Raw genomic sequence first — 25,495 nt, 5'->3', positions numbered from 1 at the left:
CGGGGGGCGGCGGCGGGAGGAGGAGCGCGCCGGCCGGGGCCCCGCTAACGGCCGCCCTGCGCGGCCCCGCCCGCCGCCCGCCCCCGGCCCTCCCCGCGCCGCCGCCCCTCCCCCCGCGCCGCCGCCGCCGCCGCTGGCAGCGCCGCCTGAACTGAGGCGAACTCCGCCGCCAAGTGAGTGAGGAGGAGGAGGAGGAGGAGGCGAGGAGGAGGAGGAGGAAGAGGAGGAGCGGAGTCAGAGCGCGGCGGCAGCGGCAGAGGCGGCCGCGGCGGGGACCAGCCCAGAGAGACCCCGAGCCCGCGGCAGAAGCGGCGGCGGCGGCTGAGCGGGCGCGACCAGCCGAGCGAGCGGCGGCGGCCCGGCTCCTCCTCGTCCGGCGCCGAGCGGCCCGCGCCCGCACTCGGCCCGCGGAGACCCGCCTCCCGCCCGCCGGCGGCCTCGTGAGGGACGCGCCGAGCCGGCGGCCGAGGAGCGGCGGCGGGCCGGGAGCGCGTCGGGCCGCGGGCGGAAAGTGCCTGCGGGGGCGGGGAGAGCGCGGCGAGCGCGCGGTCCGGCCGCCCCGGCGCCCGGCGCGGGAGCGGAGCGGAGCGGGACGCCGAGTCCCGAGCGGCCGGCGGCCGGGGCTCCCCGCCCCTCCCTCCTCTCCGGCGGCGGCGGCGGCGGCGGCGGGCGGAGTGAGCTGCGGAGCCTGGAATATGGTCGGGGAAATGGAAACGAAGGAGAAGCCGAAGCCCACCCCAGATTACCTGATGCAGCTGATGAACGACAAGAAGCTCATGAGCAGCCTGCCCAACTTCTGCGGGATCTTCAACCACCTCGAGCGGCTGCTGGACGAAGGTGAGTCTCCTCGTCGGCCCCTCGCGGCCCGCGCCCCGGCGGCGGCCCCTCTTCTCGGGACCCGACGCCCCGCCGGCGTGTGGGGAGGGCGGGAAGGTCGCGGCCGGCGGGGACCGTGCGCCCGGGGACGGAGAGGCCCGGGCGGGGCGCACGGAGGCGGCGCCGAGGCCGGGCTCGCGGGGCGCGGCGGCGGGCGGGCGGGCCGGGGCCGCGGGCGCGGGCGGGACCCGCCGGCGGGACGCACACTCTCCCCTCCAACGCCCCCCACCCCCGGATCCCGGACCCCGGACCCGAGACCCCGGGCCTCGCGCCGCTGGCGCCCGAGTTGGTGGCGCTGGGGAAGGGCTGTGGGGCGAGCCCTCTCGCGCCCCCCGGCTTCCAGCCGCGCCGGCGAGCACCGCGACGGCCCGGAGCTTCGCGGGCCTGCCCGGGAGGAGTCCGGCCTCGCCCGCCCCGCGGGCGCCTGAAGGACACCGGCCCCGGGGCGCACCCAGAGGGGGCTCTCCCGAGGAGGCCGGCGGTTCCCGAAGTGGAGGACTCAGTGGGGCTTTTGCTTTTTTGGAGTTTGTGCAGCTTGCAGATACTCGAGGGGAGTAGCGTGGGGCTCGATAATTTAGAGAAATTCCAAAGGAGACCGAAAGTACTGCTGATTTAGCCGAAGGCGAGGACAAAATGACAGCGGAAAGCACTTTTTGTCCTTTTGTTTGGGGAAGCGAGAACTGTTCGGGAGTTTAACTTCACTTCGGGCGGGGGGGGGGGGGTGTGAATACGAAATAACGCGAGGACAAATCTGAACGGAGTCCCGAGTAGGAGAGAACTTCGGCGGAGAGCTTTTCCCCGAGGACGCCGCTGCCTTACTTTGTAGGACAGGAAATCAAGACGTTTGAAAGGGCGAAAATAAAAACGAGTGAAAGTTTGCAGGAAAGCTTGGTTGGTGGAGAGCTGAGGGATGCGAAGAATTCTGGGCAACTCTGGAATCTCTTTAACAAGTTTTTGTAACAATACCCTGGACTATTAAAAATTCTAGTAGCTGTGCATTGCTGTGAACGCCTGGAGAAAAAAAAAATGACCAGCAAGAAAGTCTGCTTTGAAAATCGAGTAGCCAGGAGTTTTTTTTTTTGTTCTTAGAAGCATCACCGGAGGACTGTTAAAGCTGAAAACTGTGTTTTGTAGAACTGAACAATGGATTTTGGATTTTTCACAAGAATTTTGAGATCTTTATTAGAGAAGTAGGGAAAAGGAATCTGAAGCTTAGAGAGTTGGAATGTCACTAAAGAACAAAAGACCGGAAATGTCTCCGTGATTAAAGATGGTTAAAGAAGGATCCCAGGAGCTTTTGTTGTCTGGAAAGTCCAGAAACCACCTTAAAAGTACGAAACTGTTAGGTTTTACTGCGCCCTCCGTTTTGCTTACATACGTTAAACATAACGGCCGCAACCTTTATTGGAATAGGCTTAACACTGTTGAAACAGCGAGTCTGTTAATTTCACATTGCTCCAGAAAAAACTTGAGCTGTCCCTTTAAGGGGTTCTGTTTTTTTCTATTTGTGTTGGCATTTGAAAGATTGTGGAGGCAGAAAACTTTCTGGAATGTCAAAAAAAAAAAATTGCTGGAACTCTTAGAGTATTTCCAAATGTGAGCGCTAAGGGGCGCCAGTTATTTTTTTTAAAGGAGAAATGTTTGGAGCAAAATGTGTAACGTACTCAATAATGATCTATATTAAATTTAGTGGAAATTTAAATCACAGTAGATGGTTTTATGTGTAATTTGTGGCCACACTTGTTGTATGTGTAATACATAACATATTTGCAAACAATGAAAAACACTTTCTTTAAAATTATGGGAAGAACTTTTGTCACATTTCAAAAATAATACGCAGCCTTGCTTTGGTATGTTTTGGCAAAATTAAAGCTTGAGTGGTATTTGTAAAAGTTTCTGTCAGGGTTATTTTTCGAAAGTACTGTTGTTCAGAAAGAATCCTTCATAGACGTTAAAATGAAAACACGTCCTCACGATATTTAGGGTTAAAGTTTCATTCTCTGAATTGAAATGTTCAGTTCAATCAAATGGCACTACACTAGATTATAAAAAAACAATTGCAAATACTTTCACTTTACGTGCATGCTATTTAAAAACAGCTCATTTAGGTTTCTCTGGTTCTGAAAGGCTTCTCTTTTGTGTTACTACGTTCCCCTAAAATCTCTAAAAGATAATTCGGACTCCTGTTAAAAAGTTTCTAACCCTTGCCTTCAATAATTTTTAATCTCCCAAATCTAGAATTCCAATTATGTCATCTCTAACAAAGGTTTGTTTGTTCATTTCTCTGTGGTTGGAAAGAGTAACCATTGCATTTTTAAGTCTTGGAGACTACTAGCTGAGGATGATAAATTGTAATTTTTTTTTCTTTTAGTATGGTTTACTCCATCTCTTATCTTGGTCTATCTTGAGTTTTAGTTTTATCAACTCCCCAGCATCAAGATTGCTTCTGTGTGGTAGCTGGAATGTTTAAAATGGACAGCATAATGACTAGGAAGTTTGATTGTTTTTTTATCAGACCAGTACAAACATGCAGGAAAAGGGGCTATTCCTTAGTGTGGAATAAGCAGCTTCCTGTAATTGTTAGCCTTATTATAAACTTAATTTGGCTTAAAGAAAATTGGTTTTTGAAATGCATCATATTTTTTGGGCCAGGTGATTGAATTCTGAAAATTTGTCAACTTGCTTTACCCCTTTGTGGTCTGTCGTTGTCCAAAACAAATTAATCATGATTTCAGTTTATGGTTAGGAATTACATTTTGCTTTTCCATATGATTGGCAGAACAAAAAAAAATTACTTAAAGCTTTAAGTTTCACGTTAGTAATTAAGATACTGTACTTATATTAGATGTATTTTCAGATAATTAAAAATTTCGAGTGATTTTTTTTCATTTCATTTCATTTAGGAATTCTATTTCAGAATGCATTTTAAAAGTACGCTTTAAGAATTTTTGCTTGTCAGTTTGAGAATTTTTATTTGGCTAGTCACAAATTTGGGATTTATATGTGCTAGGTTTTCTTAGTTGATCAACACTTGGCATGCTTTAGATTGAGCATTTTAGTTCCATGTCAAGTTAACCTTTAGCCTATATTTTGACGGTGGACAATCTTTTTGGTTTTTGGATTTATTTTATGCGGGGTGGGGGTGGGGTGGATTGTCAGACTTTGCTCCAAGTATCTTTACATGGTTGCTTTTTTTTTTTTTTTTTTAAGTTGTGAATATGTTCTAGGTTAGACCACTCACATTAAGGATGTAATTTCAGTTACTGTTTCCAGTACTTAAGAATCTTTCCTTGAAGATAGAGATGATTGCACACAAAACCGAGGTCTTAAAGTCTTAAACTGCTCTCTGGAGAGAAGTTTCCAAACTGAATCCTGGGACCATCCTTGGGAAAGAGTAGTTGCTACAGCAAGTTTTTTATTTAAAAAAACAAAACTTTCTTTGTCATGAAAATGAGACTCGAGGAACAAGGGTACTTGAATGCAAATTCTGTTTTTATAAAGTATTGCAATTTAGAATTAAGATGACAAATGAGATCAGTTAGACTTAAAAATCCCAGATGGGGAAAAGGGAGAACTAGGGATTTTAAAATCAGATTTTGAGTTTGTATTTTTTAGGCACATGGAGGTTGAGGCTGCTGACAGGAAAATTCAAAATGTATGGTTTATAAGTAAAGCTAGCCTAAATCTTCCGTGAATATCTGGAAAATTAGTGTGTGGCTCAGAAGTGAGCAAACATGTTAGATTACATTCTCCATTACTCATTTGAAAAATGCATTTTAATTTTCTTATGTTCTTTTGGAGGGATGGTAATAGATTTTCTGACCTCAATTTTCTCTTCCTCTCCCTTAAAAATGTGGGCAAAAAATGTTTTACATTAGAACTTGCTTTACTAGTTAACATTTTTCCATGTTAATGTTTGTCTTCATTTATTATGCATTTAGTATTGAAAGTATCCTATCATACCCTCGGTTTTCTTACACTTCAAAAATTTTTTTCCAAGGGAGAAATCTTGCTTGTCTACAAAAGCTTTGTTTCAAAAATTGTATGGCTTTTTGTTGGTATCGAGAAGATTCTTGCTATGTAAGTTTACTAAAATTTATGGTTTTTTTCCTGGAGCATTGTTGACAGTAATCAATATCTGAAACAAACAGATTTTAGCTAAATTGAAGTAATCTGTTCTTTAGAAACAAAGATTTTGTAGTTGTATACTAGCCCTTTGAATTAATAGTGATAAGAAGGAAACTGATATTTATAATCAGTTGTTCTCTCCATTATTCTTTTTCCCCTTACCCCGGAGGTGTCACCAGCTCTATAAGGTAATGATGGAAATGATAATTTGTATAGTAGGTCATTTATTCAACATTCATTCTCTACTTTTGAAGCTCAACTCCCCTTTAGGCAGAATATGTATTCAAGATGCATGTACATAGAATGAGGCAGAAGGTGATTCCTTTTTTTCTTAACTTTATCCAATTTACATGTTTTGCAGTAAAAGCTGTACTCCCAAGGATATAATGTAATTGAATTAATAGAAATAGGTCTCTTCGCTAATCACATTTGCTAGTGTGTTTGGTATGAGACCTTTTCTTAAATGGCTTTGAGGATATCGAGTGAAAACAAGTTAATTTGGTTTTTTTTAACGGTTGATGCACCTTATATTTCTGTTGTTATCCCCTCACTTGTCACTGTCCTGAAGCTGATTGTAAAGTGCATCAGTTTTCCGTAAGAAAAAAATGGTTTTTGGTTTACTTTTTAAAGGGAAATCAATTCCTGTGACAAAGGACATAAAATGTAACACCCCGCCCCCCTCCCCACCACCCCAAACACACACACACACACACACCCCTCTGCCTTTACTGGAGCATTATTCTCATGCTTTTTCTGAAGCCAGTGTTTAGATTTGTAAGGTTTTGTTTGATTGTTTTTTTAATTTTTTGGCTTTAAGAGAATTATACCAGTGTGATCATAGAGATAGCTTTTTATGATCTGACTGGAATATCTTTTAATTTCTTTGAGAAATTTATTACAGTTAATACAATTTGTTCGGTTTATGATGGTGCAGTTAAAAGTAAAATTTGTCTTCCTCTGTTGGGGATGGGAAAATGCTATGCCATTTTTAAGTTTAATTCATTTGATAACTTGAGTGACAGAGTCTACTGAGCAACTTTCTGTTGCTATCGGTATGTCAACTGTTACGAAGATATCCAAGGATCTATTTTAGGCCAAGGGATCAGGATAGAGCCGGAACCTATGCCAAGAAGTCATAATTCTATTATGTACTAACTTTTAATTCTTAATTTTTATATTTTCCAACTTTTTATGATTGTCAGGATTTCATTATTTTTTCTGATCCTTCTCCTTTTTTGACATCAAGATTATGTACTTTTCCCTTCATGGGAACTTTTAGGGAACGTGTGTACCTCTTTTACAAGTTGGCGTTTCAGTTTTGGGGCCCAGAATAGCTAGGTTGTTAGATGTCCAAGTAAGATTTTTACAGCTTTTTTTCATTTAACAGAAAGCAAACATAACATTAAAGTTTTCATAGTGAATGCATTTTGTTAGCGTGACTATGTTATGATATTTGACTGTAGATATAACCCAGTGTGTGTTAGGTACTACTGTCTATAGAGTTTTCATCAGTCGTACTTAACATTGCAATAATATCTCTGTTTGTGCCTGTCTACCCTGTTAGAATTGGTTGAAAGTGCCCACCTCATAGCCTGGCATATTTAGACTATCAGATGTTCATTGAATTAATAAATAGGTTGACAGTGTTACCCTCTTGATTTCTATTTTCTCTAAAGTATGGGATTAAGCAAATTATATACTAATTGGTGATAGTTTTGGGCAGTTAGAAAAAAGGTACGTGTTTTTTTTTTTTAATGATTTGTTTTTAGAAATCTTACAATATTGTTTGTAATACTTGTCCTCAAGAAGCTTTTATCTTAATTTTACTCTACTACCGTCGGTGTGCATGAGAATTAGGAAAATAAAATTGTTTTACTGAGGCAATAGTTTTCAGCCAGTCCTTATGCAGAGTAGATCAGTCCATAAGCAGAGAGAAGCTGGCAGTGCTCTTCTCAGCTCCTAAAAGTTTTGGCATTTATGGAATTATATAGGTAAACCTTTTTCCTTGTCAATTACCTATAAAAGTTAGTATCCAGCTGGTATGTGGGTCTTGTAGTCTGTAAAACACAGTGTATGGGAAACATTCCAGGTCCCTAAGTGCTGCTTTGATGTGTTCATGATAGATAAGGACTATTTGAATGGTTTTAGTTCAGAAGAAAGCTGAGTATAAACATATATGGCAGTTACAGTAATTTAATACAAATAGCAATTTTTTAAAGCATAGGTGTTTCTTTAAGCTAATTTGAAAGTGCCATTACTTAGAAGACTGATAAATTGAAGTTTTCAGCTAACTGAAACTTAACCCTCTTAAAAGCAGTCTACTTTTCTGCTTTAGCCTTAGCAATGTTTTAAAAGTAATTCTGCCATGAATTTTTACAGAGATAGCTTGTAGAAGATAAGTGATTTATCCAGAAATCTTATAATTAACAAGCAAATGACCGCACTTAATTTTTTTTGTCATTCGTTTCCTGAAGCAGCAACTCTAGTTTGAAATTACAACAATCCTGTTAGGTCTAGCAAAATGAAACTTTGTTCATAATGTTGCTTTATACGTTGATTCTAACCTATATGTTTTATTAAACTAAATTTTGTGACTAATGAAATGAATCCATTTACTATAACATCTCTTTCACTGTTATTTATGATAACACAGAATATGTCAACTTGGATGCTTTTCAAGGGTACTGAAGTGTCAGAAAAACATCAAAATGCAGTTAAATCCAGAAAGTAGTCTCATGTTGTATGGTCATAGCAATAAGGAAAGGGCTTCTGTTTGTACACGTGTAGGCGTGCATGTGTATAGAGGGAGACATACAGCGAATGTGAGCTGTCCCTGAATCCTTGAGAATGGGCGCTGGGGACGGGGAAGATCTAGAACATGGATGGTTTTTGAAGTAATGAAACTATCTTGCTTGGCCCCAGGATTGAAATGATTATATATCAAAAGTGGAAAAGGGTCTTATTAGCTATCCTAAGTAAACATCTTGCCTTTGACTTTAGTGCAGGACAAGTCATTGTAAAGATTGGGCATCATTACCTGGTCAGTTGCAAATTATTGGGGAACTTTTGGGTTTTAAGCTAAATTAAGTTTAAAATATATAGAAACATCTGCATAATGTAGGTGCAGAAACTGAGGTCTAGAGAGGTGGTGACTCTTCCACATCACAAGGCAAGGTAGTAACAGGGTTGGGGCTAGACCCTTGGCTCTACCTTCTGATCTCTGGTGAATATGCTGCTCCATACATGGAACTGAAGAAGAAAAACCCAGAATAGTTCCATTTGCTAAGAAATTCCTGTGTTGCCTTACGTTGTGAACATGAAGAAAAAGTAAATGGGAGATTTGCTAATTCTGTGATAAGTTGGACAAATACTGGTCAAATTCTTGGAGCTGGAATTTTTTTTTTTTTTAATGGTAAATTTTTGTGATCATTAAGAGGCTAAAAACGAGAAAGTAAAGGTGTTTAGAGGATTTCAGCTCATTTAACTTCTTAGTAACCGTAGGATAGAGCTTTATTTAACTCGTTAGGTACAAATAAATCTAGTGTGTATTTAGTATTTTTGCTGCGGTTATTGTTTTTTGCAGTTATTATTTCTTATAACCACTCAAGAAGAAACCTAATATTTCTGACTGGAAGATTTAATATAAAGGTTTACTGAGTCAGAAATGTACGCTTGGATCACTTTTAGATTAGCATCGGGTGGTTAATAGCATAGGTGGGCAACTCTGAATAGGGATTGTCGGGAGGTGAATGACGTTGCTGGATGGAAATGGGAGCTGCACTAAGTAGCCCGCCTTGTTCCATTTGTGATGCCCACACCTGGAGTGTCAACTGATTCCTTCAAGTATATTCAGAAAGAAGTAGGAACCACAGCCCCTCGCTTGCTGTGTTATAGTAATCGACTTACTCTGAGAAACGTTACGTGGAAGGTGAATACATTTTTTAAGAAGTAAAATTTCAGACCAAGTTCAAATATAAGGTATTTGGAAATTAACTGCATCTAATTCTTACTATTGCTGCTGTTACCATCATTGTGGCATGATGCTGCAGTTGTTACGACAGGTATTCAGGTGTTGACGGTATGTGTGTGCATGTATACATGTGTACATGTGTGAGCCAGCATAAAGATAAAAATGAATTTGTGTTTCTGGCCATATGCTAATGAGACCGTGTTGCAAGTAAGAATTCTCTGGCTAGTAGGCCTGAGATCTAATCATGAGGTTGCAGTTAAGTAGTTTGGTGACCTGGGACAAGATACCTAACCTCATTCTTTATCTGTAAGTGGAATTATTAACTGCCCTACCAACCTCAAATCAAAATACTCGGAGACAGGAGAGTATTATATGCAGAAGAACTCTTCAGACTGTAAGGTCGCATCATCTAATTTCTGTCGATATTTTTAGGTTGTTTTTGACAGGATAGGATGGACAATGAGATAAGGCAGCATATAGAGATGAAAGAAGAAAAGAAAAAAGGTAACTTACCCGTATGAGTATCAGCTAGTGTTTATGTTCATGAGGACCACTCACTACTAGCATTCTGATGGTTGAGAAGTCCCTTTGAGCTGAAATAACTAATATTTTTTGAGAATTAGAACCTGACTTGGTATTAATAGGTGGTAGGCTTTAATGAGGTGAAGGGAGGGTGGAGGATGTTCTAGGAGAAGAGAAAGTGCTGTAATGTCGAAACAGTGGTGATGGGAGATTGAAAGATTTTCAGAAAGCACGTTTAGACTCATTTGGAATGGCAAATGCACGCGAAGGAGTGAGTTAAGAGCACAGCCAGCAGGCTAGGTTCGGGCTCTATTAGGATGGGCCTTGAATGCCAGGATGAAAAGCATAAATTTTATTCTGAGTTTTGTAAGGAACCAGTGGAGGGCTTGTACTGTTTTGGGGTGTCATAATGAGCTCTTTGAGGGGAACTAACAAGAGCGCAGAATAGATGAGCTTAAGGAAGTAGAAATTGGATGCCATGAGAAGGATTAAGATTTATGGTTAGGTAGTTTTTAAACAGTTAATTTTCTCAAAATACTTAATAAAAATATATTCAAGCTTTCTATATTTTAGATCTAATCTCTTTACAGTTTTTTGAAGCATTTGTTTTAACTAAAAATAAACATACACAAAAATTATTTTTTCCTTGCCCGTAAGTTATTACCTTAATCCTGAGGTATTGAGAATGTGCGGGGCTCATTGGTACACCTGTCACCCAAAATGTTGGTTACTTAGAATTAGGCTTTGGCTTTATATGTGAATTAAAGAGGACTGAAGAAACTCTTTGGTTTAGGGGAATCTTGGAAATTTTTATTTTATTTTATTTTTGAGAGTGCTTGCATGAGTTGGGGAGGGGCAGAGGGAGAGATGAAGAGAGAGAATCCCGAGCAGTCTCCATGCCCAGCCAGAGCTCGATGAGGGGCTCGGTCCCACCACACCGCGAGATCATGACCTGAGCTGAAATGAAGAGTTGAGTCGGACACTTACCTGAGCCACCTAGGAGCCCCAGAAATTCTTGACCTGGTTTGAGTTGGAGGAAATTTTATCCAAACCTTACTCATCTAATGTTGTCAGATCTAGATGTGTTCAAAAAGGAAGATTTTGGGGAACTTCACTGTTTTCATCATCTTATTTTTATTTAATCTTATTTTTATGTTGATTGTTTTGAGCAAAGTAGAGCTCTCTTGACCTGCCATCTCTGTATATTTGTGTATCTCTCTTAAAAACTAGAATCATTTTGTATAGCAACATCGTATTGAACAAAATGGCTCAATCTTACATTTAATATGATAACCAGTCTATATTCAGATTTCTGTAGTGATTCCCAAGATATTTTTTATAACTGGCTGTCCAGACCAGAGTCTGACTCAGGACCCCGTCCCGTTCCTTGAATCTGGTTGTTATGACTTCACGCCTTTTTAATTTAGAACCATCTTTTTTATGTCACTGCTGTAACTTCCTTATCATTGGAATTATTCCTTTCTGCCCTCTGTATCTAGCACTTGGGAGGTTAGGTTTAAAGGATCAAATAGATTCAAGTGTATAACATCATAGGTGATGATTAGGTACTTGATTTAGCATTATGCTGGGGGTACAGTATCTGGTTCCACTATTAGTGAAACTGAAATGGAAATCTGGGTTAGTGTGGTGATAAACTGATCCTCCCACTGTAGTTTGGTAAAGCTTTCGTTAACCAGGGAATATATTCCTGTTTTGAAAATAGTTCCTAATGAAAAAAGCCAGAGAGATGCTTACTCTTCGTTAATCATTGGCAGGGTCTGGAACTAAAGTGTCGGTTTGCTAGCTGCCTCAGATGGTGACTGATGAAAAGGTTTTATTTCTAAGTAGTTGCAAAATCTCTACTGCAAAGTTTTTCTCCTTAAGAACTTTTAATAGTAAGGAAGTTATATTCCAGCAGATGGAGATATTAGTACACAAAAGACCGTGTTTAGTGATTAAAATTTGTTGAGAAATAACTCTTTAACCAGAATAGGATTGTTTCTCCTTTAAATTGTAAGAGAAGAGTTGCTCAGGAATATGAGAAATAACAATTGTGAAATTTAGTATTTAGAAGTCACATGTAAATCAGTGTGATATTTCTTTAAATAACTTTTTTTTTTTTTTTAAAGAGACCATATGTTAGTATGTTGTCTATACAGTGTGAGTGGTTTAGGACATTCCATTGAGTATTGCGGTTTCTGCCTTTACACCTTAGTTGTTTGAAGGTTTGTTGTTGTTTTTTTTTTTTTTTTAATTTGTTTTAGAGCAGGACTGAGTCAAGTCTGGAAAAGTACTTGTATATTTTCTTTGTGATTCTAAAGTCTTCAACCAGGCTGTTGATTTGTTTACTAATGTAAATCAGAAAAAAAAAATCTGTGCCATAGTCTACTATTACATGTCATATGAAGAGAAAGTTTTTTTGGGGATTATAGTTTTATTGTAGTAATAAAAAATTATCAGCAGTAAAAAGATAATCTTATCTCACTTTATTGTAGTTTATAGCATTCCTTGTCAGTTTTTTTAGTTAGGTAAATATTATATATTTAAAAAGTATGCGCTCCCATTGTTAAAAAATATTGCTTATTTATATTGCTTCTTAGATATGATTTGGAAGCATCTGTTTTTGTTACTTACACATTTAAATTTTACTTTTCAAGTTGTTATATTGAGCTTTTTTTTTTACATTGTCAAGTCAGTTGTAAAATACCCTTTTTCCTTAATCACTTGAAGTCGGACTCAGACATGAGAAAAGTATTTATTTCTATGTAGAAGCTAGGGAAGAAGATACCGACTGTGGTACCTCTGTAGAACTGATAATAACTTCCATTTTGCATTTTTCCCCCGGTGTCCCTTTTTTTTTTTTTTTTTCTTTTTTTGTTATTCATAAAGTGTAGGGAATTGAAGGTGCAAACATTTTCACTTCACTTCTGGCAGTAGTGTGTTTTGTGGTCTCTGAATCCTGGAAAAGGTGGTGATGAGGGCATAGAGGGCATATTGTCTTTGAACCTTCATGCAAAGTATTATTTTTCAGGGAGAGTGTTTCCCTGTGGCCAATTTTGTGTGTACTTTTTTTTTTTTTTTTTTAAGTTTATTTTATCCATTTTGAGAGAGAGAGAATCCCAGCCAGGCTCCACACTATCAGCACAGAACCTGATATGGGGCTCGAACTTCATGAACCTTGAGATCATGACCTGGGCTGAAATGAAGAGTTGGGACACTTAACTGACTGAGCCACCCAGGAGCCCCTCGTGTGTACATTTTAAAAATTGTTTTTAATTTTTTTTTTTTTTTTTTTTTAATGGTTTGAGAGAGACCCAGCGTGAGCAGGGGAGGGGCAGAGAGAGAGGGAGATATAGAATCTGAAGCAGTCTCCAGGCTCTGAGTTGTCAGCACAGAGCCCAATGCGGGGCTCGAAGCCATGAACAGCGAGATCATGACCTGAGCCGAAGTCAGATGCTTCACCAACTGAGCCACCCAGGCACCCCTAAAAATTATTTTTTATAGTCATTTAAGAATATACGAGAAGCATAAATTTCTTCGTTCTAGAAATTGTACAGTGTGTTGTTATAAAAAATTAGACACATTCATTTCATTCTTAAGTATTCTTCATCTCATGGAAAAGAACTAAAATATATCGATTAGAAAATGAAGATGGGTGCCTGGGTGGCTCTGTAGGTTGAAACTCTGACTCTTGATTTCCACTGAAGTCATGATCCCAGGTTTGTGGGATTGAGCCCCAAGTTGGGCTCTAATGTATTCATTCATTCTGTCTCTCTCTCTCTCTCTCTCTCTCTCTCTCTCTCCCCCTCTCTCCCCCTCTCTCCCTCCCTCCCTCTTCTTCCCCCCCTCCCTCTTCTTCCCCCCCTCCCCTGCCTTGCCTTCCCCCTCCCCTCCTTCTGCCCCCTCCCCCACTCATGTTCTCTTTCTGGGGAAAAAAAAATGAAAATGATCCATAATTCAGTGATAATCACTCTTAACATTTTGGTGAATTTTCTTCTTGTGTTTTTCCCTTTCTCTATGGATATAACAAAATTGTAATACTGTTGTGGTACTGTGTGTGTGTGTGAGTGCATGTGTTTTACATCCATAAGCGTGTTCGCCTGCCATTTTATATTCTTTGACAATACAATTTTGTGTTAACATAGTTCATCTTATGGAGGCATATTATAATTTAATTAACTCTTCTATTGGACATATTATTTTGCTTTCAGTAAACTTGTATGATAGTATCAGATGGTTTCAGAGGCTTATTAGTTGCTCTTTAAAAAGCCTTAAGTCACTAAATACTGTAATGGCCCTATGAAAAAGCAAGCTGTTTTATTTTTACAATGTAGTTAATGGGAGATCAACATTTATTTTATTTTTTTTACTCTATTTTATAAAAAAAAAATTTTTTTATGTTTATTTTTGAGAAAGACAGTGTGAATGGGGGAGGGGCAGAGAGAGAGAGGGAGACACACAATCCGAAGCAGGCTTCAGGTTCTGAGCTGTCAGCACAGAGCCAGACGTGGGGCTCAAACTCAAGAACCATGAGATCATGACCTGAGCCAAAGTCGGACGCTTGACGCTTAACCATCTGAGCTATCCAGGCTTCAAGGAGATCAGTATTTTATACTGCATTCTAGTAGAAGGCGATTACTATTATGTGACATTTAATTTTTGAATAATGTCAGAGTTGCATATGTCACTTATTTTTTAATGAGTTGACACATTTATTTGAAATTTTTTATTCTCTTCACACATAAATTTGGATGCATGCTATGTGTAACATATAAGGTATGCAACAAAGCTTCAGATTCATTCCTTACTTTCAAGTTGTCTGATTAAATAGGGTAGATAGTATGAAAAGAAAGTAATATGAGATAATAAAACCAAGAGGTTGAAAGACTGGTGTTAAGATCACGTTAGACTGAGGAGATTATGGAATGTTTTAGGAAAAGAGGTGAAATTTCACCTGGCTCTTGCAGGATAGATAGGATTGAAGTGGAGAAAAGGTAAGGAAGTAGTGTTCTAGACACAGGGAACACCATCCCTGAATGTGAGGAGATTCCAGGCGGGAGAGAGAAAGTAAATCAATATGTGTCTCTTCTGTAGAAAGCCTTAAGTGCATGGAAAAAAGTTTCATCTTGTTGATGATGGGAGACCCATTTAAGGCTTTTCCTTTTACATCTTACTTTTTTTCCCTTTTATCTGCCTCCATATTTCTGCTTAGTATGGATTGATGTGATAGATTGCTCTCTCACTGCATAGTTTTAGATTTTCTGGAGTTCTCATCCCCCACCCCAGTATTTTGCCTCTTAACTTCTGTTTTAGCTTATTTTTTTCACCTGTGCATGCATAGTTTGGCTTTCTATTTTGTTTTGTTAGTAAATTGGAATATACTTAACCCCCTCTTTTTATGATACCATTTATTTTAGTTCTTTTCTGTATGTCTGTTGGTGATCGTTTTGGGTTTAGGTGCCTGGGGGAAGGAGGTGTATCAGAATTAGTGCATGATTCATAGAACTGGTGAATCTCAACTCTAGGCTGTAGATGAGTTGCTAACATAACTTACCCTGTATGTGTGGCATGGATCTTTGCCATATGTGTGCCTTTCATTATCCTCTCCGTTTGCTTTTGCTCTAAGGGCTGGAAAGACTTAACTAATCTTAGATTGGAGGAGAGGGATTAAAGATCTGCTAATTTGATTCTAAATTGAGGGAGGCTTTAGGGCAAGTGTTTGCAAAGTATGTATGTTCCATGTAATACTGGCCTCCTGAGGTAGTTTAAGAATAAAAGTAGTCCAAGAAGTGCAGCATATTCCTTTTGTGAATTCAGCATGTGTTGACATGTTAAATATCCAGGATTTGCAGAAAAGAAAGCTAAATTGGTTTAATTGAGTACTTTTTTGAAATTGCCTGGAAAATAAATGCCTTTTTTTCTTTCTTTTCTTGGAACTAGTGGTCCAAGGATACATTATGGTAAATACTAGAAAGATTATAAAGACTTGTTTGTGGAACCTAGGGACAAGAGGGCTTAGGTTATAGGAAAATGTATTTATTTTACAGGATGGTAAGGGACATGAGAGTCTTATTTACACATTTCATTTTTATTCAAAGACTCTAACACCTTTGATTTTCTTATGGAAGTATATTAACTGAACATCATAGGATGTGCCATGTGGTTCTGCAGATGTGTCTTGAGTTGTTCATATTTAATACACGAAATTTTTAGTTATTTTGGTAGATTTTTAAGGGCAGATGGCTTGGAGCCTGAGAATGGGGAAAGAGTGAAAGCTTTGGAGCAAGTAGTAATAATTAAGAGGATGCTTAAAGTGAAATCTTTGATTTTGTGAATCAATACTCTTTGTTAATGCAGTTATTTATTGAATAACAAGTACATACATCCTGACAGTATAAACCAGAAAAATGGTATAAATATGAGCCAAAAAAGGTATATATCAGATTTTTAGAATGCTTATCTATAAAGAGAATTATTGTATGTACATATTTATATAACTAAATAGCTGAAGTGAAAGCTTCATTAAATATGTGTATTACCTGTGGTGTAATCTAGTATTTTCCCATTCTTTTTCATGTACAAAGTGCTGGTTGTGACTAACACTGTAAAATTAATGGGTTATGACTTGTGTAGTTTTAGCAAAACTGATGTTGACTCCTGCTGTAATTTAGTTTTCAACAAACTTTTTTTTTTTTTTAATCTAGCACTCTGCTGGGTGGTGTGGATACAAAAATGAATAAGGCATAGTCCAGTCCTTAAGGAGCCATGTAATAGCATGGAGAGAGAAATGAAGTAAGAAACTGCAGTCCAGTGCTTTAACTGCTGTGGCAGAGGCATACACAGGTTAGGGTGGAAGGGACCACATTATTTTCTAGCGGGAAGATGATCATTTCTACTAGGTTCACATATTACATAACCTGATAATTCATCTGATTATATATAGGCTTCATTTAATGTGACAGTTCTGTTTTTTCCCCTATAAATTCTGAAATTGATGCTATGAGGTTTACTGGAATAAGAGATTTCTGAATTTTTCGCACAAAGGCCAAGTTTGTAAAAGCAAATGTTAATTTTATAGATAATCTTAAAAAAACCGAAATCTTACAGATGAGTAGTATTGTTTTCCTAAATACGTTACAGTGACTAGCTTAAATGCCTTTATTTGGGAAATAATATTTTTCTGACCTTTTTTTTCCTTCCAAATCTTATATTGTGACTTATTAAGAAGGTAAGATTAGGTAGAAGTGTAATATAAGTGTAAATGTTACCTATTTATATATCTAGTAATTATCTTTGACTTGACCATTGGCTGTTAATCGAGATAGTGAAAGTTAAGCTACAAAGCAAACCATGAATTTAACAAAAAAAAGATGGAGGGGTGCCTGCGTGGCTCAGTCTGTTAAGTGTCTGGCTTTGGTTCAAGTCACAATCTCACAGCTTGTGAGTTCGAGCCCTGCATTGGGCTCTGCTCTGAGCCTGGAGCCTGCTTCTGATTCTGTGTCTCCCTCTCTGTCTGCCCCTCCCCTGTTTGTGCTCACACTCTCTCTCTTTCTCTCTCAAAAATAAATAAACATAAAAAAATTATAAACAAATAAAAGAGGGATACGTAATCATCCATCGTGGAAAAATTATTTTGTAATTTTATTGAAATTTGGAAGTATTCCCTGTGTTCACTTCTTATCTGTGGTTAATTCATTCATGATAGCACTGAATATAAAAAGAGTTGGTTTCATTTTATCCAAAAAAAAAAAAAAAAATAGAGCATGGCATTTCTATAGAATTTAGGTTCTGTGAGTTACAAAATTGTTACAGTTTTTCCTGTGAGTGATATAGGCCCCTACATCAGGTTGAGGAAGCTAATGTCTGAGTGGATGTGGTGGTTGCCTTAGAATGATTTTGCCGTTAGCAGTGAAAAATGTTTTTCTTATAGTTCCTGTGCAGCAGGCCATGGAGTAAAGCACATTTTTATAATAAAGGTGATGAATTTAATCGCAAACTGGCAGCCAAATGGAAATTGCAGACCTTGATACTGGGAGAAAATTGCCTATAAAGCAACTCTTGAGGGAACAGGCTTTAAATTTATCCACCCATTTCGACATTGAGGAGAACATAGGAATCACAGGATATTTTGCTTGGCCTGCTTAGTTCAGATGAATGACACTTGAACGTTCTATTTAAGAGCTAGAGATGGTTGGTTTAAAGTTGCTTATGCTTTGTACATTAAAGCCTTAACCACATACATTTTTATATTTCATTAAATATCTATAATGCTGCCGACTTTTTATATTTCAGCACATGATATGCCTAATGAATTGAAATCCATTTACTACATTTATGTGGTGATATGCTATGTAATTCATGTTTCTGCCATTTGTATGATAGACCACAGTCTTAAAGGATGCAGAATACTTTGCGTTTATAAGTAATATTCAGTTGAGAGAATGTCATATAAACACAATTGATAGAATGTCATTAACAATCTATACTGTTTTATATTGTGTTTAAATAGTTCATATTATAAAATTTAAACAGTGGTAGAATTTCTAATATGGGAAATCTGGGCTTTGTCACCTTTTTACTCTAGCTGACTAATGCTTGTCATTTCTTAGGATAACCTAACCCCTGATTCAGCATCTAGTATTTAGAGCGTTTAACCCTGAATCTTGGTATTTGTACCATGTATTTTGAGGTATACTTTCCCCCCGTGGTACACCTATCTGTTAACAGATATCTGTGTCCAAATTCAGAGAATTGTACGTGACTATTGGAAAGTGAGACCTATTTGAAGGTTTGTAAATATTTAAGATGAAAAGTGCTAATGTAAAATATAAAAATATTTCTTAATATACTTCCTGAAACAGTTGGGCTCTAAAGGGAATTGAGGATTACTTGTAGGAGGTTATTAGATTTTACTTGGATGCATAGGAATTATTATTTCTTGTTAAAGTAAGTTGCGGTAATTGGTATCTTTGTCATCGAAAGTACTTTCATTTAAGTTACTTTAAGTGCTAGACTGATTGTAATACATTCATATGAGAAGTAAGCCTCCATGTAATGTTGAAGATAAATTAGAATGTTTAGCCATCTCTGAAATTTTTTTTTTAATTTTTTTTTTTAACGTTTATTTATTTTTGAGACAGAGAGAGACAGAGCATGAACAGGGGAGGGGCAGAGACAGAGGGAGACACAGAATCTGAAACAGGCTCCAGGCTCTGAGCTGTCAGCACAGAGCCCGACGCGGGGCTCGAACTCATGGACCGTGAGATCATGACCTGAGCCGAAGTCGGACGCTTAACCGACCAAGCCACCCAGGCGCCCCGCCATCTCTGAAATTTATGAAGTTTAATGTTTATTTATTTTTGAGAGAAAGAGCGCAAGAGCAAGGGAGAGCACGCGTGCCCAAGCTGGGGAGGAACAGAGAGAGGGAAGTAGACACAGAATCCGAAGCAGGCTCCAGGCTCTGAGCTGTCAGTGCTGAGCCTGACACAGGGCTCAAACCCACAAACTGCGAGATCATGACCTGAGCCAAAGTCTGATGCTCAGCAGGGTGAGCTACCCAGGGGCCCCTGAAATTTACAAAGTTTAAATCAACACCTCTATTTCCTTATCACTGCTACAGATGCTTGGTCATTTGGTTTATTTGGCTTAAGTAAGCTGTGGCAAGTGCAAGTGTAGAATTCAGAGATAGAGCCTGAAGATAAATATTCCTTAGTCTAGGCCTTTGTGAGAGGAACGAAGTATAATTATTTCGACTCTAATGTTCCTGATCCAGTAAATCAGTATGTAGAAAGCTATATTTTCAATTTCAGAAAAAAAAACAAACTAAAATTTTATAAATTTCAATGTACAAGGTAAAACTGGAATGAGGCATATGGAATACAGGTAAATTGTATACATATGTAAGTGTGTTAACATATTTTAATGTATTTAATGTTTTATATAATGTGTTATACATGATATGAGTATATAACATGTATATATAATTCATACATAACTTTGATGATAAATATGTGTATATGTATGTAGTACATAGAGTATATTTCATTAAAATTACCACTTTTCTGTAGCAAGATGGCTATATGTAATTCTTTATAAGCTGATACTAAATTAAATTTCCATAGTTACTGGTGGTGGTTTACTTACTTTTTCCCTCCCCTCCCCTTCCCAGAGAGAAAGAGCACGTGACTGCAAGCCTGGGAGGGAGAGAAAGTAAACAGCCTCCTTGCTTAGCAGCTGGGTGGGGCTTGATCTCAAGAACCTGAGTTGAAATCAAGAGTCAGCACTTAACTGGCCTCATAAGCCATGCAGGTGCCCCAGTGGTTTACTTTTTCAAAAGGGTTTTGCAGTGATATGTTTAAACTCACATCCAAATCTACTACTGTGATAAAGGTACCCGCAATGTAGTTCAAGATTGTTTATGCCAGAGTCTAAAACACCTGAAGCATCTAAGATTCTAAGCTCTGAAACGATTTTAGAATCATGTGTGAGAACAGTCACATCACTGAAATTAGCTCAAGTAATGGATTGTCAGAGGGGAGTGAAACACAGGGAGTGTTTCAGTAATATTGTGGTTTCAAGGTGACAGTATAAGATACGATCTTTTCGTATTTTGTTTTTGATTAGACAAGTATTTTAAGGTATTGTAGCTATGCAAGTATACATTAGAAGCCAAAATGTTTCCCCAGCTAACCTTCCCCCAAATTATTTATCTCAGGTTAAAGTAATCTCCGGAAAAGTGGTTAAACCAAAGCAGGTCAGGTTCTGGAGCAAAGAACTCTTATCTTTTTTAAAGTGTGTTCTGGGAAAAGTGCTATGGAGAATATTTGCTCCACGTATTTAGGAGTCATTTTTAATAAGCTGAATGTACCGTGGTATTTGGATTTGAGTAGTTTGTAAGGTTTTCTGGATAATATGCTTGAATATTTGAGGAGGTGCTTAGTAAAATGAGCTGGAAAAGTGAAACTGTATCTTTGTTACTTTCTACTTCCCTCTTTGCCATGTAGGATGAATTTACATGTGAGAAGTCATTCTCAAACAGTAGTTGTTGGTAGGTGCCTTTTCTATTTCTCTTTTATGCCTATAGAGTTGGGAAAACACCAGTCACAGATTTTAGGTAACAGACACTCATCAAATCATCAGATAATTCTTTCAGACTGTCAAGATATGGCATTTCCAGAATATATAATTTTACATCACAATTATCATTAATAATGACATGGACATACTTAGGTTTATGTATCAGGCACTTTTTATAAATATATTCATTGTCTCATTTAATCTTTACAACAATCCTGTGAGCTGGAAATAATTCCACTTTATAGATGAAATGGAGGCAGATAGACATCACTTAGTTTTTTTCAAAGATTGCGTTCTTAGCAGTTTGTTTATTTGTCACAGATTATTTACAGTTTTGTAGTCAGCTCTTTGGTAAGTTTTTTAAAAAGTAAAATTTTATCTGACTTTGAATTATTATTAGGTTAGTTCTGCACAAAGACCTGGAAAGTCAGATTTTTCTGGAGTTGTCCTCCTTTATATATACATTACGTTAAATTATTTTTAGCCACTGTAACTACAGCTATAAGGAAGGTGGTCTTCTGTTGATTTTGTCAGTAGTTTGCTTTATTTGACATTGTTATTAAGAGAAAAGACACTACAACATATTCGGAATGCAGGAAGTATATTAAATTTCTTTCAAAGCTTGTGCCATTTAATACTGACATTCTGAAAGTGGGTTCTCTTTGTGTTAGGTCTTGATATTCTGGTGTGCCTCTTACCGCAGGTTACTACTGATGTCCCCAGGCGCCTGTGAATTGGCCTGGTTTTGCAATTTTTTATGGCCTTTTCCATTTCCCTGCTTAAAAAAAAGGATGCTGGGGAGTTCTAATGTACATCTTATTCTTTTGTTGGCTGTGAAATTCTCCCAACTAAAGATGATTGTGTATATCTTGCTATACTTACTCCTTTTTAGGAGTGTTTGGTTTTAAATCACAATTAGGGAAACATTCATTTTTAGTGAACGTATTTCACTCATTTTCCAGTGTGGTGCAGTTTGTGGAGTGGAGTGCTGTTTGACATAGGTTGCCTTTAGATTTTGGTTTATATCAGTAATTTTCCACTTGCCCCTACTAATAGGGAAGGCCTTGGTGAAGACAGAACTTTTGTTCTTACAAATTCTGTTCATTCTGAACTTTTCCACTGGGAAAAATTTGTATTGGTTTTAAGAAACAAATCCCTAATTTGAATAGTTACTTGCACTTCCTTAACCCTTAACATGGCTACTCTAAACTACACAGCTCTTTGTTGATCTTTGCCTTTGGGAACTTTCTGAGTAAATGAAAAAGTGCCATGAATGAGAAAAACAGAACCACTTGTTTGGATTATTATAGGCGTTACTAAAAATAGCAGTCCAGTACAGAGATGGGATTAGGAGTCAGAAAACTAAGATTTGGCAAAAATCCTTGAGGGGCACAGAAGCATGTGTTTTAAGCATTTCATGTATCAGATCCATCAACATAAGTATGTCTCCTTAGAATGATAAATATATATCCATGTTTTTCCCACTTTTATTCTTTCCTTCATAATTATTTAAAGTGAGGATTTACATGCCTAGAATGCAGTTTTCCCTAGTATGATCTTTTCTACTGTAGAACCAAAAAAACCCATAGAGCTCTGGCTTACTCTTGAAAAATTACTTTGTCTAGTGTTCAGGTCCAGGTATTCATATCCCAGGATACTCAGCCTCATCTCTCAGTCACTTCTAGCCCTCTAATCTATTTACATAGAAATGGGTTTTTATTACTAGAAGAACTGTGATGGCAGGAACTATGTTGCTTGTGAGGGTGGTCCTAGCACCAAACACAGTGCTTGCTACCATAGAAAAGTAGGACATACTCGGTCAGTAATTCACCTTGAGGGCCTATTATGTGCCAGACACTCTACAAATGTTATTCTAGTGAAAGACTTTTCTCTATGAAACTTAGGTGTTTAAGTCTAGAGTGAGTTATCTTAGATGGTCCTTATAGAGGAGAGTAAACATAGACCTGAAAAGCTGAAATGAGGTTTTGACGGATGTACAGCTAGTCCTTGCCAGAGCTTAAATGAGACTGTTCTTTTAGTTGTAATTTGGATTACACTATTCTTCCTTTCCTTCCATTATTACTGTGTATATCTCTCTACTTTTCCTTCTTTTTGTCTCCACAATTTCTACACGCTTCTCATCTGTTTTCATCTTTTCTCAGTGGCTTTTACTGTATTCTGTCACTGATGGAACAATAATGTTGGAGGGGCGGTGTGATACGGAGGCCTAAATTTGGATCCTGACTTTTTCCCTTACAAGTTAAGTGATCTTTGGTGAAAGTACTTAATCCCCAAATCTTAGTTTCCTAACTATAAAATGCAGACGAGAAAAGTACGTCTCTGTAAGGAAATTCATCTGCCCAGACAGAGCACTGACCTCCAAGGCAGACTGAGCAACTCACTGCTTGGAAAGAAGTTAGATCTCATTACTCTTAATGCTGTTTAAGAGATGCTACTTCTCACTAGTCGTGTGCTACCATTACCACCACCAGTCAACTCTGTTTCATTCATGGTAATACTCTGTCTTGTGGCATTTAAAGCAGTCCTGGGGAAGACGTAGGTAACGAGAGAACAACTGTGTAGTTTAATTTTTTTTAAGTTTATTTATTTATCTTCAGAGAGACAGCAAGTGGAGAAGGTGCAGGGAGAATGGCCAAGCAGGCTCCTCGATGACAGTGCGGAGCCCAGTGTGGGGTTCGATCTCATGAACCGTGAGGTCATGACCTGAGCTGAAACCAAGAGTCCAGCCCTTAACCGATGGAGCCATCCAGGTGCCCCAAGGAGAAGTCATTCTGAGCTGTCTTCTAGAGACATGCCTCCTTGCGTGGTGTCTTCAGCATCTGGTCAGCTTGCTTTCTAAAGGGGCTCTGTCAAAAATGTCTGCTCTGGAAGCCCAGTCTCCAGCTGGAATTTGAAGTCCTGAGGGAGTAGGAGCTCTTCCTGAATTGGAACTTGTGTTTCCAGTTTGCAGACCCCATTTTCCCTGAATACTTACAGCTAAGAATGTCTGTCTCCTAACCGTCTGTATGGACCCCTTGACCACTGAATACAAGGTAATACTTGTAATATTTGTCTGACTTGACTTAGATTGCTGTAGGATGGTAGTGAGGAATAAAAACTCAGTAGATGCTAAAATTATTTTATAATATGAAATATGTTGAGGTGCTTCTTTGAGGTCATACCTGCGTGAGTACTCCAGCTATTATTTTGGATTAGTTTGTGAAAGAGCAAGGTCCTTGTCTGTTTTTGCACATGACTATATTCCTAGGGCCTTGGCCAGTGCCTAGCTCATGGTAGGTATACAATACATACTTGTTGAGTGCATATATGCACAACCATTATCTTGTACCATAGATTATTAAAATAGTTAAAAAAAAACTACAATCACACATTATTCAGGCCAATTCATTTTATAAATAGTTTGTACTTTAGGAAATGAAATGAAAAAGCTTTTATTATATTCTTAAAATTTTTACTAAATAAGCTTTGAATAGACGGTTGATCAAAACTGTGACATTGTAGGGGCACCTGGGTGGCTCAGTTAGTTAAGCGTCCGACTTCACCTTAGATCATGATCTCATGGTTCGTGAGTTTGAGCCCCACGTTGGGCTCTGTGCTGACAGCTCAGAGCCTGGAGCCTTCTTCGTGCCTCGTGCTTCTGTGTCTCCCTCTCTCTCTGTCCCTCCCCCACTTGTGCTTGCTTGCTCTCTCTCAAAAATAAAATAAACTTCAAAAAAAAAATTGTGAGGTTGTAAATATAGAAGTTGTTATATATAAAAAAAAACAAAAAACTAAACAGCTCAAGAGAAAGGAATCATTTACAGCCCCTTTGGTGCCGTCCTGGTGGGGGCAGTCTTTTCTTTATGGGTTAGGGTTTTTTAAAGCCAAGACCAGTCATTTAGATGGTTGTGTATTTTATCTTGTCATTTAACCTAAAACACAGTAGAGAAATTTAACACTGATGATGTAATGAACATCTGTTATTATCCGAGTATTTTAGATTCTCATAAATCCTGAATAAATACAGCAAGCCCTTTTGAGAGGAGTGTATTTCTGTTACTTTAAAGGGAAGCGGAATAAATTATGAAGCTTGTAACCTATTAATGCTTGAATGAAGTTTGTTTCAAGCATATTTTTGTAGCTTTGGATGTTTTTGTACTAATCAGCCTGCTGAGGTTGTTCAAAAGGTTTTTTTTCCCAAGGATGCAGATCCTTGGGAATATAGTAAAAGACAAAAACAAAGCTGTCTGTTCTCCCAAAGTTTACATTCTTATGTAGGAGACAGGCAATAAGCAATAAAAACATACAGTGGGCAATAATACATTAGGCAGTATGAGTTCAGGATAAAGGAGACAGGAGTGTTTTGGATGGATTGAGGTAGATTGTGGTTTTCAGCAGGTAGATCTGGGTGGGCTTATTGAGAAATTGACATCAGAAGAGAGATTTGAAGGAGGTAATGAAGAGCGAGATACTGCTCTCTAGGGAATAGTTTTCCAAGAGGAGGGAAGAGTCCTGGCAAAATGTGAGCCAGGACCTGGAGTTCCTAGTGGCTGTAGCTGTGAATGAGGGATGGGGGGTGGTGGGAGCAGTGGTACTGGTTAGGGAGGTAGGTCAGAAAGTTAAGAGGGGAAAAGTAAAGGGGAGCTTCTGTGAGGACCTGGGCTTTTACACTAACTGAGATGGGAAATCATTAGAGTCGTGGTTCTTAAATGTGGTCTGGGCACTCTTGTAGCAAGCCTGTGCGGTCAGACTGTTTCCATGGTAACAATAAGTTATTTGACTTTTTACTCTCATTCTCACTTGAGTTTATAGTGGAATGTTTTAGAGGTTGGATGCTGTGTGATATTGCAGTAGATTGAATTCGTAAGAAGGTATGAGAGTTCTGTTATCTCTGTTAATAAAGATATTTAAACCATTTGCAAA

The 25,495-nt window shown here is 38.8% G+C and overlaps 1 protein-coding gene across 8 annotated transcripts in view; it reads left to right on the top strand.

Moving 5' to 3' along the window:
• Positions 1-290: 290 nt before the first annotated feature.
• Positions 291-25,495, top strand: part of QKI (QKI, KH domain containing RNA binding) — a 153,361-nt gene continuing 128,156 nt past the window's right edge. For 2 of the 8 annotated variants that reach the window (XM_053222009.1, XM_053222012.1), the window contains exon 1: positions 291-837. In XM_053222009.1, the coding sequence (XP_053077984.1) occupies positions 696-837 (142 nt within the window). In that variant the 5' untranslated portion in view covers positions 291-695. Of the gene's footprint in view, positions 838-1,805; positions 2,461-25,495 lie in introns of those variants that run through there. The other 6 variants (XM_053222008.1, XM_053222011.1, XR_008298216.1 and 3 more) reach the window with 5 other exon arrangements.

Source organism: Acinonyx jubatus, chromosome B2 (genome assembly GCF_027475565.1).
Source record: "Acinonyx jubatus isolate Ajub_Pintada_27869175 chromosome B2, VMU_Ajub_asm_v1.0, whole genome shotgun sequence".
Lineage (NCBI taxonomy): Eukaryota > Metazoa > Chordata > Mammalia > Carnivora > Felidae > Acinonyx > Acinonyx jubatus.
This window is presented reverse-complemented; position numbering and strand designations above follow the sequence as displayed.